This window comes from Trifolium pratense, linkage group LG3, assembly GCF_020283565.1.
Source record: "Trifolium pratense cultivar HEN17-A07 linkage group LG3, ARS_RC_1.1, whole genome shotgun sequence".
Taxonomy (NCBI): Eukaryota; Viridiplantae; Streptophyta; class Magnoliopsida; order Fabales; family Fabaceae; genus Trifolium; species Trifolium pratense.
The window spans coordinates 44,588,408-44,599,101 of record NC_060061.1 but is presented as its reverse complement, the minus strand read 5'-3'; the positions used below and the strand labels follow the sequence as shown (position 1 = coordinate 44,599,101).

The window sequence follows — 10,694 nt, the reverse complement described above, 5'->3', positions numbered from 1 at the left end:
TTCAGAGATTGGTTTTGTCTCGCGCAATTTGTAGATGAGGCGAGACACAGCGGCGACGACGAGAATCTGCGACGGAGATACGCCACGATGGCGGCCGGTGCATCGAGAGAAAGTGGAGAGGCGTCGAGGAGAAAGAAGAAGATGGAGCATGTTTTTGCTCAGTTCTCAATTCCTGTAGTTTTGCTTTTCTGTAGTTTTGATTCTTGCTATCTTTTGATCTCAGTCATTTGATATATTTTTGCCACATGTCAATGATCTGCGTAGTGAAAAGGAATAAAAGGAGCTTCAAGAAAAGGAGCAAAGCTGCACCTATAAAAAAGGCTCCTAAGCTAGAACATGTGTTTGGTGAATGTGATAATGAATGCCTTTCATCACACCAAAACCATGTCATGCTGCCTCATTTGGAAGATCTCAACCTGATTGATCTTGACAATCTCATTGGGATGTGTCCAGAGAGTTGTCAAGCAAGTGGCCATCTCAGTCTTTGAGGAAACTAACTATAGAGTTTTGCCCAAAATTGGCTATACCATGGTTCAATTTGAATGAAGTGAGTACTTGTATTGAAATGTTTTATAGTTTTGTGGCATTTATATTTTATATTATTTTCCTTCTACCGATTTCAATATTATTTGGTTATTTACCTTTGGATATTCCCTTTCAGATTTGAGTCTCCAATGTCTTCAGAGTTTAACATTGGCTGATTGTGAAGAATTTGAAATGTTTGTTCTCAATGGAAAAACATAGAAACCTACCAGAGTTGATGTACCTTTCCCTTTCTTGATTGTCAAGAATTGGAACAAATTGTTGCCGCAAATGAAGAACTCGTGGAGCTTCCTAATGCTGAATTGTATTTTCCAAAGCTAAAACAAATAACAGTCTTCAACTGCCACAAGTTGAAAAGTCTTTTCCGTTTTTCATGGTTACAATGCTTCCACAATTAAGCACTCTTCGCTTATCACATGCTACTCAACTTCAAGAGGTTTTTAGCATAGTCAAGGAGACAGCATTATGAATGAAAGGGAAATTGTTCTTCCGGACTTGACAGAGATAACACTTGCCGATCTACCAAATTTTGTAGATATTTGTCATGGTTGTAAGTTACATGCCGTTAAACTTCAAAAACTCAGCATATCTAACTGCCCCAAAAATGTTTTAAGCTTAAGAATAATATTCAGGTGACTTTTCTTCCTTGCTAACTAGGAGTACTAACAAAATTTTGTCTTCATTATATTGACTATTTTTCTTTATTTTTTATTGCAGAAATTATATATTTAGTTCATTGTTTGGATAGTGAGATAGAAAACTAATCAAAACTAAGGTCTTAAATTGTTTAAGCTAAGAAAATTGTCAAACCATGAAAGTGTATGCTATTGCTAAGTATATATCCTGAGTCTGACACAATTGTGTTCATTGCTCAGTAATCGAAATAATTAAAGTAGTTTTATAGTAAGAAAGGTCAGGTGAAAGAAACTTGGTTGAAAAGTCTTTGGAGACATATTCAGCATAAATGAATGCCCAAAAACTTCTCAAAGCTTGAGACACTAACTCAGGTGACTCTTATTATCCAAAAGTACCAACACAATTCTCTTCAATATATTGAATTTTTTTTTTTTTTTTTTTTAAAAATAATTATTTTGTTCAATGTTTGATAGTATGTTAAGCAAACTAACTGAAGTTTCGTTTTGAATTAGGCGATATGTTAACATGATCCTTGCTAACGTGTAGCCAGTGGCGGAGCCAGAAATGGTATTAAGCCCGGGCACAATTTTAACCACAAATGCACAAATATTTATTGGTTTAAGGTTTTCGAATCGATCGGAAGATTTTAAACTAATAATATATATTATTTATATACTGAAATTATAATAAAAGTAATGAATTTTAAGATTTTCATCTAAATATTTGATTCATAATAATTACATAAGTAAAAGTCATAAACTCCCCACAATCCTACATATAAAGAAAGTAGAATTACAACATATTTTACATATTTGAGATTAACACAAAGAATAATACATTTGGGCACTTTACATGTTTTGGAGTATTTTTTTTGGTATTTTGGGTTATACTTAAGCATGAGGTAAAAAATTAAAATAAAATAAAAACAATAATAATACATTTGTTTACTATTTTACCATATATAAAAAGGGAACAAAATTGATATTTTTAGTATTTTTTATAAAGATTTTTTGTGATTTTTAGATATGTATGATAAAGAAAAGAACATAAAATTAACTTAAAGTAAATAAAGGGTTTTGAAAAATGACAGAAAGCTGGGAGTTGAACACACGACCCCTGCGTGCCCAATTCATCACCCAGCCACTGAGCTAGCGTGCACACTTTTGTCTAAGTAATGCTTCATTAATATATATAAATATATATTAAAACAACCCTTAATCTACTGTTCATCATCTTCAACCTCCAGAACACCCAAAATCATAAATCGAATTTTTCAATTCTAGCACCAAATTGGACAAGTAAATATACCATTTTGCTCAGAATTTCATGAGGATTATGAATATACACTTAAATTTTATTAATTCTTACTCAAACATTCGAATTTTCAGATTAAAGTAACAACCCTAAAAAAAAAAAATGGGTGCCGAGCCCGGGCACGTGCCAGGGCATGCCGGGTGGTGGATTCGCCCCTGCGTGTAGCCTATTTTCACTTTAAAATGAAAATTTTGTATTGAGAAAAACAAGATTTTCACTTTGTAAAAGTTGAATGCACTATTTTTTTTTACTAATTTTTTGTATTAATTAAATGCCTTTTTCCTCTTTCTATGGTTAAAATGCTTCCACAATTAAGTGTATGCTTCGAGAGGTTCATCTTTTATCTTATTTTATTTTTGCCACACATATGTCTTTTATCTTTATAAACATACACGAGCTAATCCTTATCTTTATAAACATGCACGAGTTAATTCTTTATCTTACTTATATGTAATATAATGAAGGGTTTGAAACAGGGACACGTGTGAAGGGTTTGTAACATCTCATAAAATCAAAAAGATGATGAACGTTCAACTTATTTATCTTGTCTTCATCATTTTCTTCACTAATCTTATGACAAAGTACACTAAGATATACCTCAAAATGTATGATTCTATGTCTTGTTTGCTTTTGTTTGCTTCAATCTTCTTCTAAACTCTAAAATTGGAATCTCCAATTTCATTAAACTCTAAATCTAGGAAACGTATCAAACCCTTCATTAAGTTACAAATAAATAAAATAAAAAGGTTAACTTGTGCATATTTATAAAGATAAAAGACATGTTTTGGTAAAAAGAAGTAGATAATGGACGAATATATTACAAATAAATAAGATCAAATGATTAATCCGTGCATATTTATAAAGATAAAATACTAGTTTGGAAAAAAATAAAAATAAAAGAGGAATTTGTTACAAATAAATAAGATAATTTTAACTGAAGAATATTATACTTAATAAGTTAATATAGACATTTGCTAATAGATAAAGAACTCATATGTAATTTTGCCTAAAAATATAGATGAATTAAAATTTTATTGAATGTAAACAATTCAAATTCCAAAATATGAATGTCACTCCTAAAATTTTAGAAATATCCTGCGAGCTACCAAGATTGTCATTGTAAATCATGAATGTAATAATGACAGTAGCCAAGTATATGCCCTAAGTCTAAGACTCTTGACTATTCCAATAGTTAATTTTCTTGATTTAAGGAAAAATACGAGTTAAATTTACTATATTACTCATTTTAAAAAATGTAAAAGTGTAAAAGTGAAATAAATGTCTAAAATAAAATAGAATTAAATAAGGGTATATTATGAATAGTAGTATTAATTAGTTTAAAAATAGTTACTTTTGCTTATAATAGTGACCAAAATTTGAAATGTTTTTTACTTATATTTGTGTCCGAAGAGAGTAATAAATAATATATAAATCTAACTTAATATAGTCAACTATAATATAACTAGTTGTATTAAAATTTCTGTCATAAAAAACTATTTGTACTAAAATAATGAATAAAGATTAGGTGGTGAGAATATAAATGATGTAAACAGAACCGCGTTGTGTGATTGTTTCAAAGATTAAAGTGAAAAGCTCTGTATCTGTTATTGCCAACTGAGCTCTGCATCTACGTTTTGAGAAATCTATTCGATCTGAGATAAGGTATGATGCTTTTTCCATTCTGAATATATATGCATTATGCTTTATATCTTTTGTAATATGCACATATAAACTGTTTTTTCTTAAAAAACTGCTAAAATTTTTTTTTATTAAAATTAAACATATTCAAATTTTGAAGAACATTATTCATCATCTTCATCAATTTCTTTGTATCTTCATCTTCTTCCTTATAAAAAAATCAACACACCTCTATTACATGCATTAAAAATGCTGTTAAAGAAAAATACATTAAAAATAATGAAAAGAAAAGAGAGATTAGGTGAGGGGGGGAGCAAATAAAACCGTTGACCAAATCATAAAAGGTGTAAACAGAACTGTGTTGCATGTGTGATTGATGCGAGTCAATCTATTTAATCCGTGAGCTAATTTGCAGAAGGATTAAATCGTGTAAGGCTCTGTTTGTTAACAAATAGCAGATAGCTTATAAATTAGTTTATAGCGATCGAACTTATAGCGGATAGCATATAAGTTAGCTTTTAGTTTATAGCGAATAAACTAGCTGATAGAATTTGTAGTGTTTGATAAAATTAGCGGTTGAATTAACTTATAAGTATGAAATGACATAAAAAAATATATTTAATTAATATTTAGTTTTTTTAAGTAAGATGATAGGGTAAAATTGAAAGAAAAAATGATAAGTTATAAGCTCATAAGCTACTTGAAATAGCGTTTGAAAAATAAACTATAAGTTAGTAAAATAAGTTATAAGTTCATGATGATATGACAGTTAATCAGTTACTGTATTAAACACGTCTTTTAACTTATAAGCTTTAACACATAAGCTTTAAGACATAACCTATAAGGTAACTTATCGTACTTCCCAAACATAAATCTACTTGCATAGCTATTTAATGTTAATATTTTAAGGGTATTTTGCATCTAAATCTAAATCGTAAAGTATAAACAAACAACAAATCATAGAATTTTTTTTTCTACCCAAACATTTAACCCCTTTACCCCTCCCTACAAACAAACCAATATTTCCATTTTACCCTTTTTAAAAAATTAAAAAAAATAGATTTTTAACATTTAACCGTGGCTAATTAACCTAGGGAAACATTCCCATTTTACCCCAATTTTTCCGGTTTACACTTGTTACCCGGAAAACATAGGGAAGGTGTTCCGAAAAATGTTCAGGTTAGGCACAATTTGCATTGCCTAAATCATAAGAAATCAAAGTATCCTGGTCCTCTTCTATTCCTTGTAAATTTATAGAGACGTCATTTTTTTATTAACCATTAACAATATTATGACAAATCATTGATTCATATGGTACATAAATATATGATTCATTGACAAGTTTACTAGATCGATAATTTTCATTTTTGATGTTCAAAAATTACAATGTCCCATTCAGTAAAGATTTCTGATACATGTATAGGATGTACTCAATGTGTCCGAGCCTGTCCCACAGATGTATTAGAAATGATACCTTGGAATGGATGTCACAGATAAACCGTGGCTAAATGTTCAAAATCCATTTTTAAAATTTTTTGAAAGGGGTAAAATGAGAATATTGGTTTGTTTGTATGAGTAAAGAGTTAAATGTTGGGATAGATTTTTTTTTTCTTTCCGAATCATACGAAAGCAGTACCGTCATGAAGTGGAGCCGGCTGGCCCAATCATGCACTTGACAATATAATAAACAATATATAAATCAAACTAGTTGTATTAAAATAATTTTGTCATAAAAAACTACTTGTAGTACAATAATGAATAGAGATTAGGTTAGGAGGATATAATAAATGATGTAAACAGAACCGTGTTGTGTGATTGTGTCAAAGGTTAGAGTGAAAAGCTCAAGTATCCTTCGCTGCATCTGTTATTGCCAACTGAGCTCGGCTGGCGGTGGCGGTGCATCTATGTTTTTATTTTATTTTGTATAGTTTCATAATTTATAATAACATTTAACATTATATGTTAACGATGTGAGTACAAAATTATAATGAAGTATATCCATTAAAATTTTAATTATATTACAATGTAGTTTTGTTAAATGAGTGAAATGTAAGTTTTCATATAAGAGGGGATGGAAATGAAATTCAAGCTTCTTTTAAAAGAGGAGAATTTTCTCATAAAACAGTTGTATATTGGTAAGTTGTAGATATGTGGAAGGGGCAAAATTGTTTATTCTAAACATAAGCAGAGTGGAAAGCTACACTGAGGTTTGTTTAGGTTTTTTTTCATTTCATCTATATTTTCAATTCTTTGAAATTTATCTCAAAATTGGGGGCTTTGCCCCTCTTTTGTACAAAAAAAAAAAAAAAAAGAAATTTATCTCAAAATTGTTGTTCTAGTGCTAAGTAGTTACATATCTCAAAACAATTTTTGTCTTCTTTTTTGTATTGAAGATGGAAGAACCTAGTTGGATGGTTCCAATTAAAGTTATGTTCCATGCCCTCAATCATAAAGAAGTTCAAGCATGTAGCATTTTCAACGTTCCAGAAGAACTTCGAGAAGCAAACGAAGATGCTTACAAACCGAAACATATCTCCATAGGACCATTACATAAAGGAGCAACAAGACACCTTCATTTAATGGAAGAACCCAAATGGCGTTACATGCGTGAATTTCTTGACCGAAAACCAGAAAAAGATAGAAGTTCAGAGAATAGGTTAACAGAATGTGGCGTTGACATTCTCAATTTAAATAATGTTATTTGTGCTAGCTATGGTGGAAGCAATAACAATATAGTCCAAGAAACAAACTCGCATGAAATTACTAAAATAATGATAGTAGATGGTTGTTTTCTGTTGGAGCTTCTCATGAAGCTTGATGATTACATAAACAACCCTACAACTTATAACAAGGACTCAATCCTTGAAACAGAAGAAAAGATTATATCTGTTTTAAATGATATAGCAATGCTTGAGAATCAAATTCCCTTCGTTGTTCTCAAGAGATTATTTAGGAAGGTATTTCGTGATCCTTGTAGAATCGAAGATGATCATCGTGTTGCTGAATATGTTTGTAAGGCTTTTGGTTACAAATTTGTGCCTAACACATTGGTGCGTAGCTCAGGAGTTGCTCATATACTTAATTTGATGCACTTGATTACGGTGGAGCAAAGCTCCCAAGATGAAGGGAAAAAAGCGAAGCTAGAATTATTGTGTTGTGCTACACAACTTCGTGCTTCTGGGGTCATAATCCAAGGTAAATCAAATAGCACAAATCAAAATAAACATAACTTGGTGGATGTGTTTGATTTTAATATATGTTTTAATGATTGTAAGTTGGATATTCCACCACTATATATTAAGGAAACAACTGAAGTGAAGTGGAGGAATTTGATTGCTTGGGAGCAAAGCAAAATTGGGATTCCATCCAAATACACTTCTTATGCACTTTTTTTCAATGGTTTAATATGTTGTGAACATGACATTGAATTTCTTAATGAAAAAGGAGTTATTATAAATAAGATGAACAAGAGTAATGAAGATTTGTTGGCACTATTTCGCACAATTTCTAAGGGAGCAGAACAGATGGATTCGAGTTATAGTGAGATTTGTGAAAGGTTGAATGTCTATCACTACAAGGGGAAGAAAGTCACAAAAAGGTTGCAAAAATGGCCTATACATGTTTGGCATCAATGCAGGCGAATATTTGATATTATTGTGTACTATGGGCGAAAAAGGTACAATATTTTGATACATGACCATATGCCTACTGTGTGGAAATTCATAGGAATTGTTGCAGCTGCTTTGCTCCTTGTTCTTACTATAATGCAGACATATTACTCATCCCGCAGTCACTAAGTTGTTTTCTTTACGGCTTGGCTTGGAATTTTCATCAAAATGTTGTATTTATTAATATTTGATTCAAAGTGAAAGAATTGAAAGATAAGTAGAATCTTGTTTATGCTTCAGCTATATGAATAAAATGTAGCTACTCTTTCCCAGTTATATTTTAATGATGTTATGCCTTTTCGTTTTTGTTTCCTATGTATTTAGAGCAATCTCCTATGAGCTTGGAGATATTTTATTGGCTTATTATGTCTCACTTATATAAGTGGAGAGTGGTCATACTAGGGTAAGTATGTGAGTACATTTTGTGAGAGAACAACCTTCAAAAAGAGAGAAAGCTGATCCCGTTTTTGACACAGCAGTCCCATTAAAACTGTGATTCCCGATTAGTTAACTGTTGGATTTAAAAAATAAAATAAATTAAATCATAATTGAAAAAATAATAAAGGACTGATTCGGTGGATTAAATGGCATGTGATATTTTAAGTGATCTTGTATTAGCCTTTGGAATTTGGATTATACAAAATCAATGGTTAATATTTGGTGTCAAACTTTTATTTGATACATGGTGTCAACGGATCCTGACTCATGTATAATATGTTAATAACTTAAATTAGAGATAGATCTGAAGTTATAAACTATGGAAAGATCTAAAACGAGATAAATTATCAAATTTTTAATCAGATCAAAAGATTCGGCCTTGATCTGTGTAGGTGTTAAAATAACAAATTAAAAGGAATCAGAACTAAGATGTGATTAGGGATGGCAATTTGACCCATCTCCAATGGGTATCCGCAAAAAATATCCACGATGAGTAAGATAAAAACCCGTATTTTGGGTACGGGCACAAGTATGGGTAACTACCTATAAAAATGAGCGAGTATGAGTGCGGGTACGGATACCTAATTAGTGCCCATCCCGCCCCATACCCACATAATATTTATTTATTTATTTTATTTATATTATTATATAATAATATATGTATATCCATTTTAAAAAATAAAACTCTATGAAACTCTTATACATTTTTAATAAACATTGTTTGTTTATAAGATAATGCAAACACAATGTGAATATGTCAACAAAGATATGAATTTTAGCATGAGGTTAGTAATTGTTGTGTTTATAATTTTCATTTGTTAACATTAAAATCATTGATTTTTTTTTAATTCTATTGAAATGATATGATGTTTTATAATTGATCGATTTATTTTTCGCAAAAATGTGGGTAACGAGAACGGATATGGGTACCTAAGTACCCATAGGGATGTGTACGAGTAATTTTTCAAACTTCGGGTATGAGGATGAGTACTATAGTATCCTACCCATTGTCATCCCTATATGTGATAGCGATTATAACTTTAACATGATTTAAACCGAAAAGATATTTGTGTAAAAAAAAACTTAAAAGATACTCTCTCTATCTCATTTTATAAGATCCACTTACCAATTAAACTAAAACTCACGGAGAACAAGCATAAGTATCCTTTACTCTATGTAAATGTATGAAAGCATAAATTAATTTTTATTCAACTCAATTTCACCTAAAATCAATGGTAAAAAATCGATTCATAATTACGAAGTCCAGATACGTGACACGATACCAATACGGAAATTTTTTCAAAATTTCAGATACGATACGGCCAGGATACGTTATTTAAAAATTAAATTTAAAATTAAATATATAAACATAACTAAAAATCGATAATGACAAAAAATTAATATTCAAATTACTCAAAACGAGCAAACAAATGAGAATTAATATTATCCCAAAAAAATATCATCAGCACTACCAAAAAAGAGATAGTTGATTATCCATAAAGAACATCATGCTAATATTCACTACTTAAGAGGAAACACGAATTGTATCAGCTTCCATCATCAAAGATCATTAATTACTCGATATTTCTCCGATACGCGTATCAGAGAAGTATCTAAAATATATCAGTTTTTTTTTCCGATACTTCTACAATACACATATCGAGAAGTATCAGACGAATATCAATATCAAATACGTGTCAGACATGATACTTAAATCATTTTTGAAATATCAAGGCTTCGTAGTATCTCATCGTTGACTAGTTTACTCAAGATGACAGCAAATGCTTGAGTCAGAATAATAAATAAACAACCATGAATGCAAAGAACGTCACATGGAGTGGACAGTGGAGCACCATCATTTATCGGACAGGGTCATAAACAATAAATAAATAAAGAAAAATCCTAAACATATTAAAATTAAAATAAAAATTTTATCTCGAAATGCATGCATTCAATACCTCAAAAGTATAAAAGTTGTATTTTCAATATTAATTTTATTTTTTATTTTCTATTTTAGTATACTTAATAAATTCCCCAATGCACTATTTAGCATGATCCATAAATAAATCAATGACAATACCAGTACCTCTTAGTAAAAAAAATAAAATTAAAATACTAGTACCGTTGAAATAAATTCGGTGAGGGGAAAAAAAGTACCGATGAAATAAATCCACGTTCTAACTTGTTCGGTACCCTTTATAAGAGTATTGCAAATTTCAACTATCAAGCTAATTTTTATAGTTTTGCGTAGACCTCCTAAATTTTAATACTCTCTTCGATCTTAAATACAAGAGAAAATTTACTTTTTACATTTATTGAGAATTCAATATATCTGATTCATACCAATACGTATTTGATATGAACCAGGTATATTGAATTCTCTATTAATCTAAAAAGTAAATTTTATTAACGAAAAGAGGATCCAAATAATGCAAAACAACGTCACATGGAGTTGAG

At 30.3% G+C, this 10,694-nt stretch overlaps 1 protein-coding gene across 3 annotated transcripts; it reads left to right on the top strand.

Moving 5' to 3' along the window:
• The first annotated feature begins 4,005 nt into the window (after positions 1–4,005).
• Positions 4,006–8,075, top strand: LOC123918865 (UPF0481 protein At3g47200-like). Of its 3 annotated transcripts, none has more exons than XM_045971030.1 (3): positions 4,006–4,155; positions 6,272–6,338; positions 6,525–8,075. In XM_045971030.1, exon 3 carries the CDS (start codon positions 6,525–6,527, stop codon positions 7,926–7,928), a length of 1,404 nt encoding a protein of 467 aa, XP_045826986.1. In that variant the 5' UTR covers positions 4,006–4,155; positions 6,272–6,338; the 3' UTR covers positions 7,929–8,075. The 3 variants fall into 3 exon arrangements, with proteins under 3 accessions (XP_045826986.1, XP_045826985.1, XP_045826984.1); XM_045971028.1 differs by having other exon boundaries at positions 4,007–4,155; positions 6,278–6,338; XM_045971029.1 differs by lacking the exon at positions 6,272–6,338.
• Positions 8,076–10,694: the final 2,619 nt, after the last annotated feature.

Bases quoted from the DNA above. Each gene is read 5' to 3' on its own strand.
- LOC123918865 (XM_045971029.1), top strand. From the start codon at position 6,525: ATGGAAGAACCTAGTTGGATGGTTCCAATTAAAGTTATGTTCCATGCC.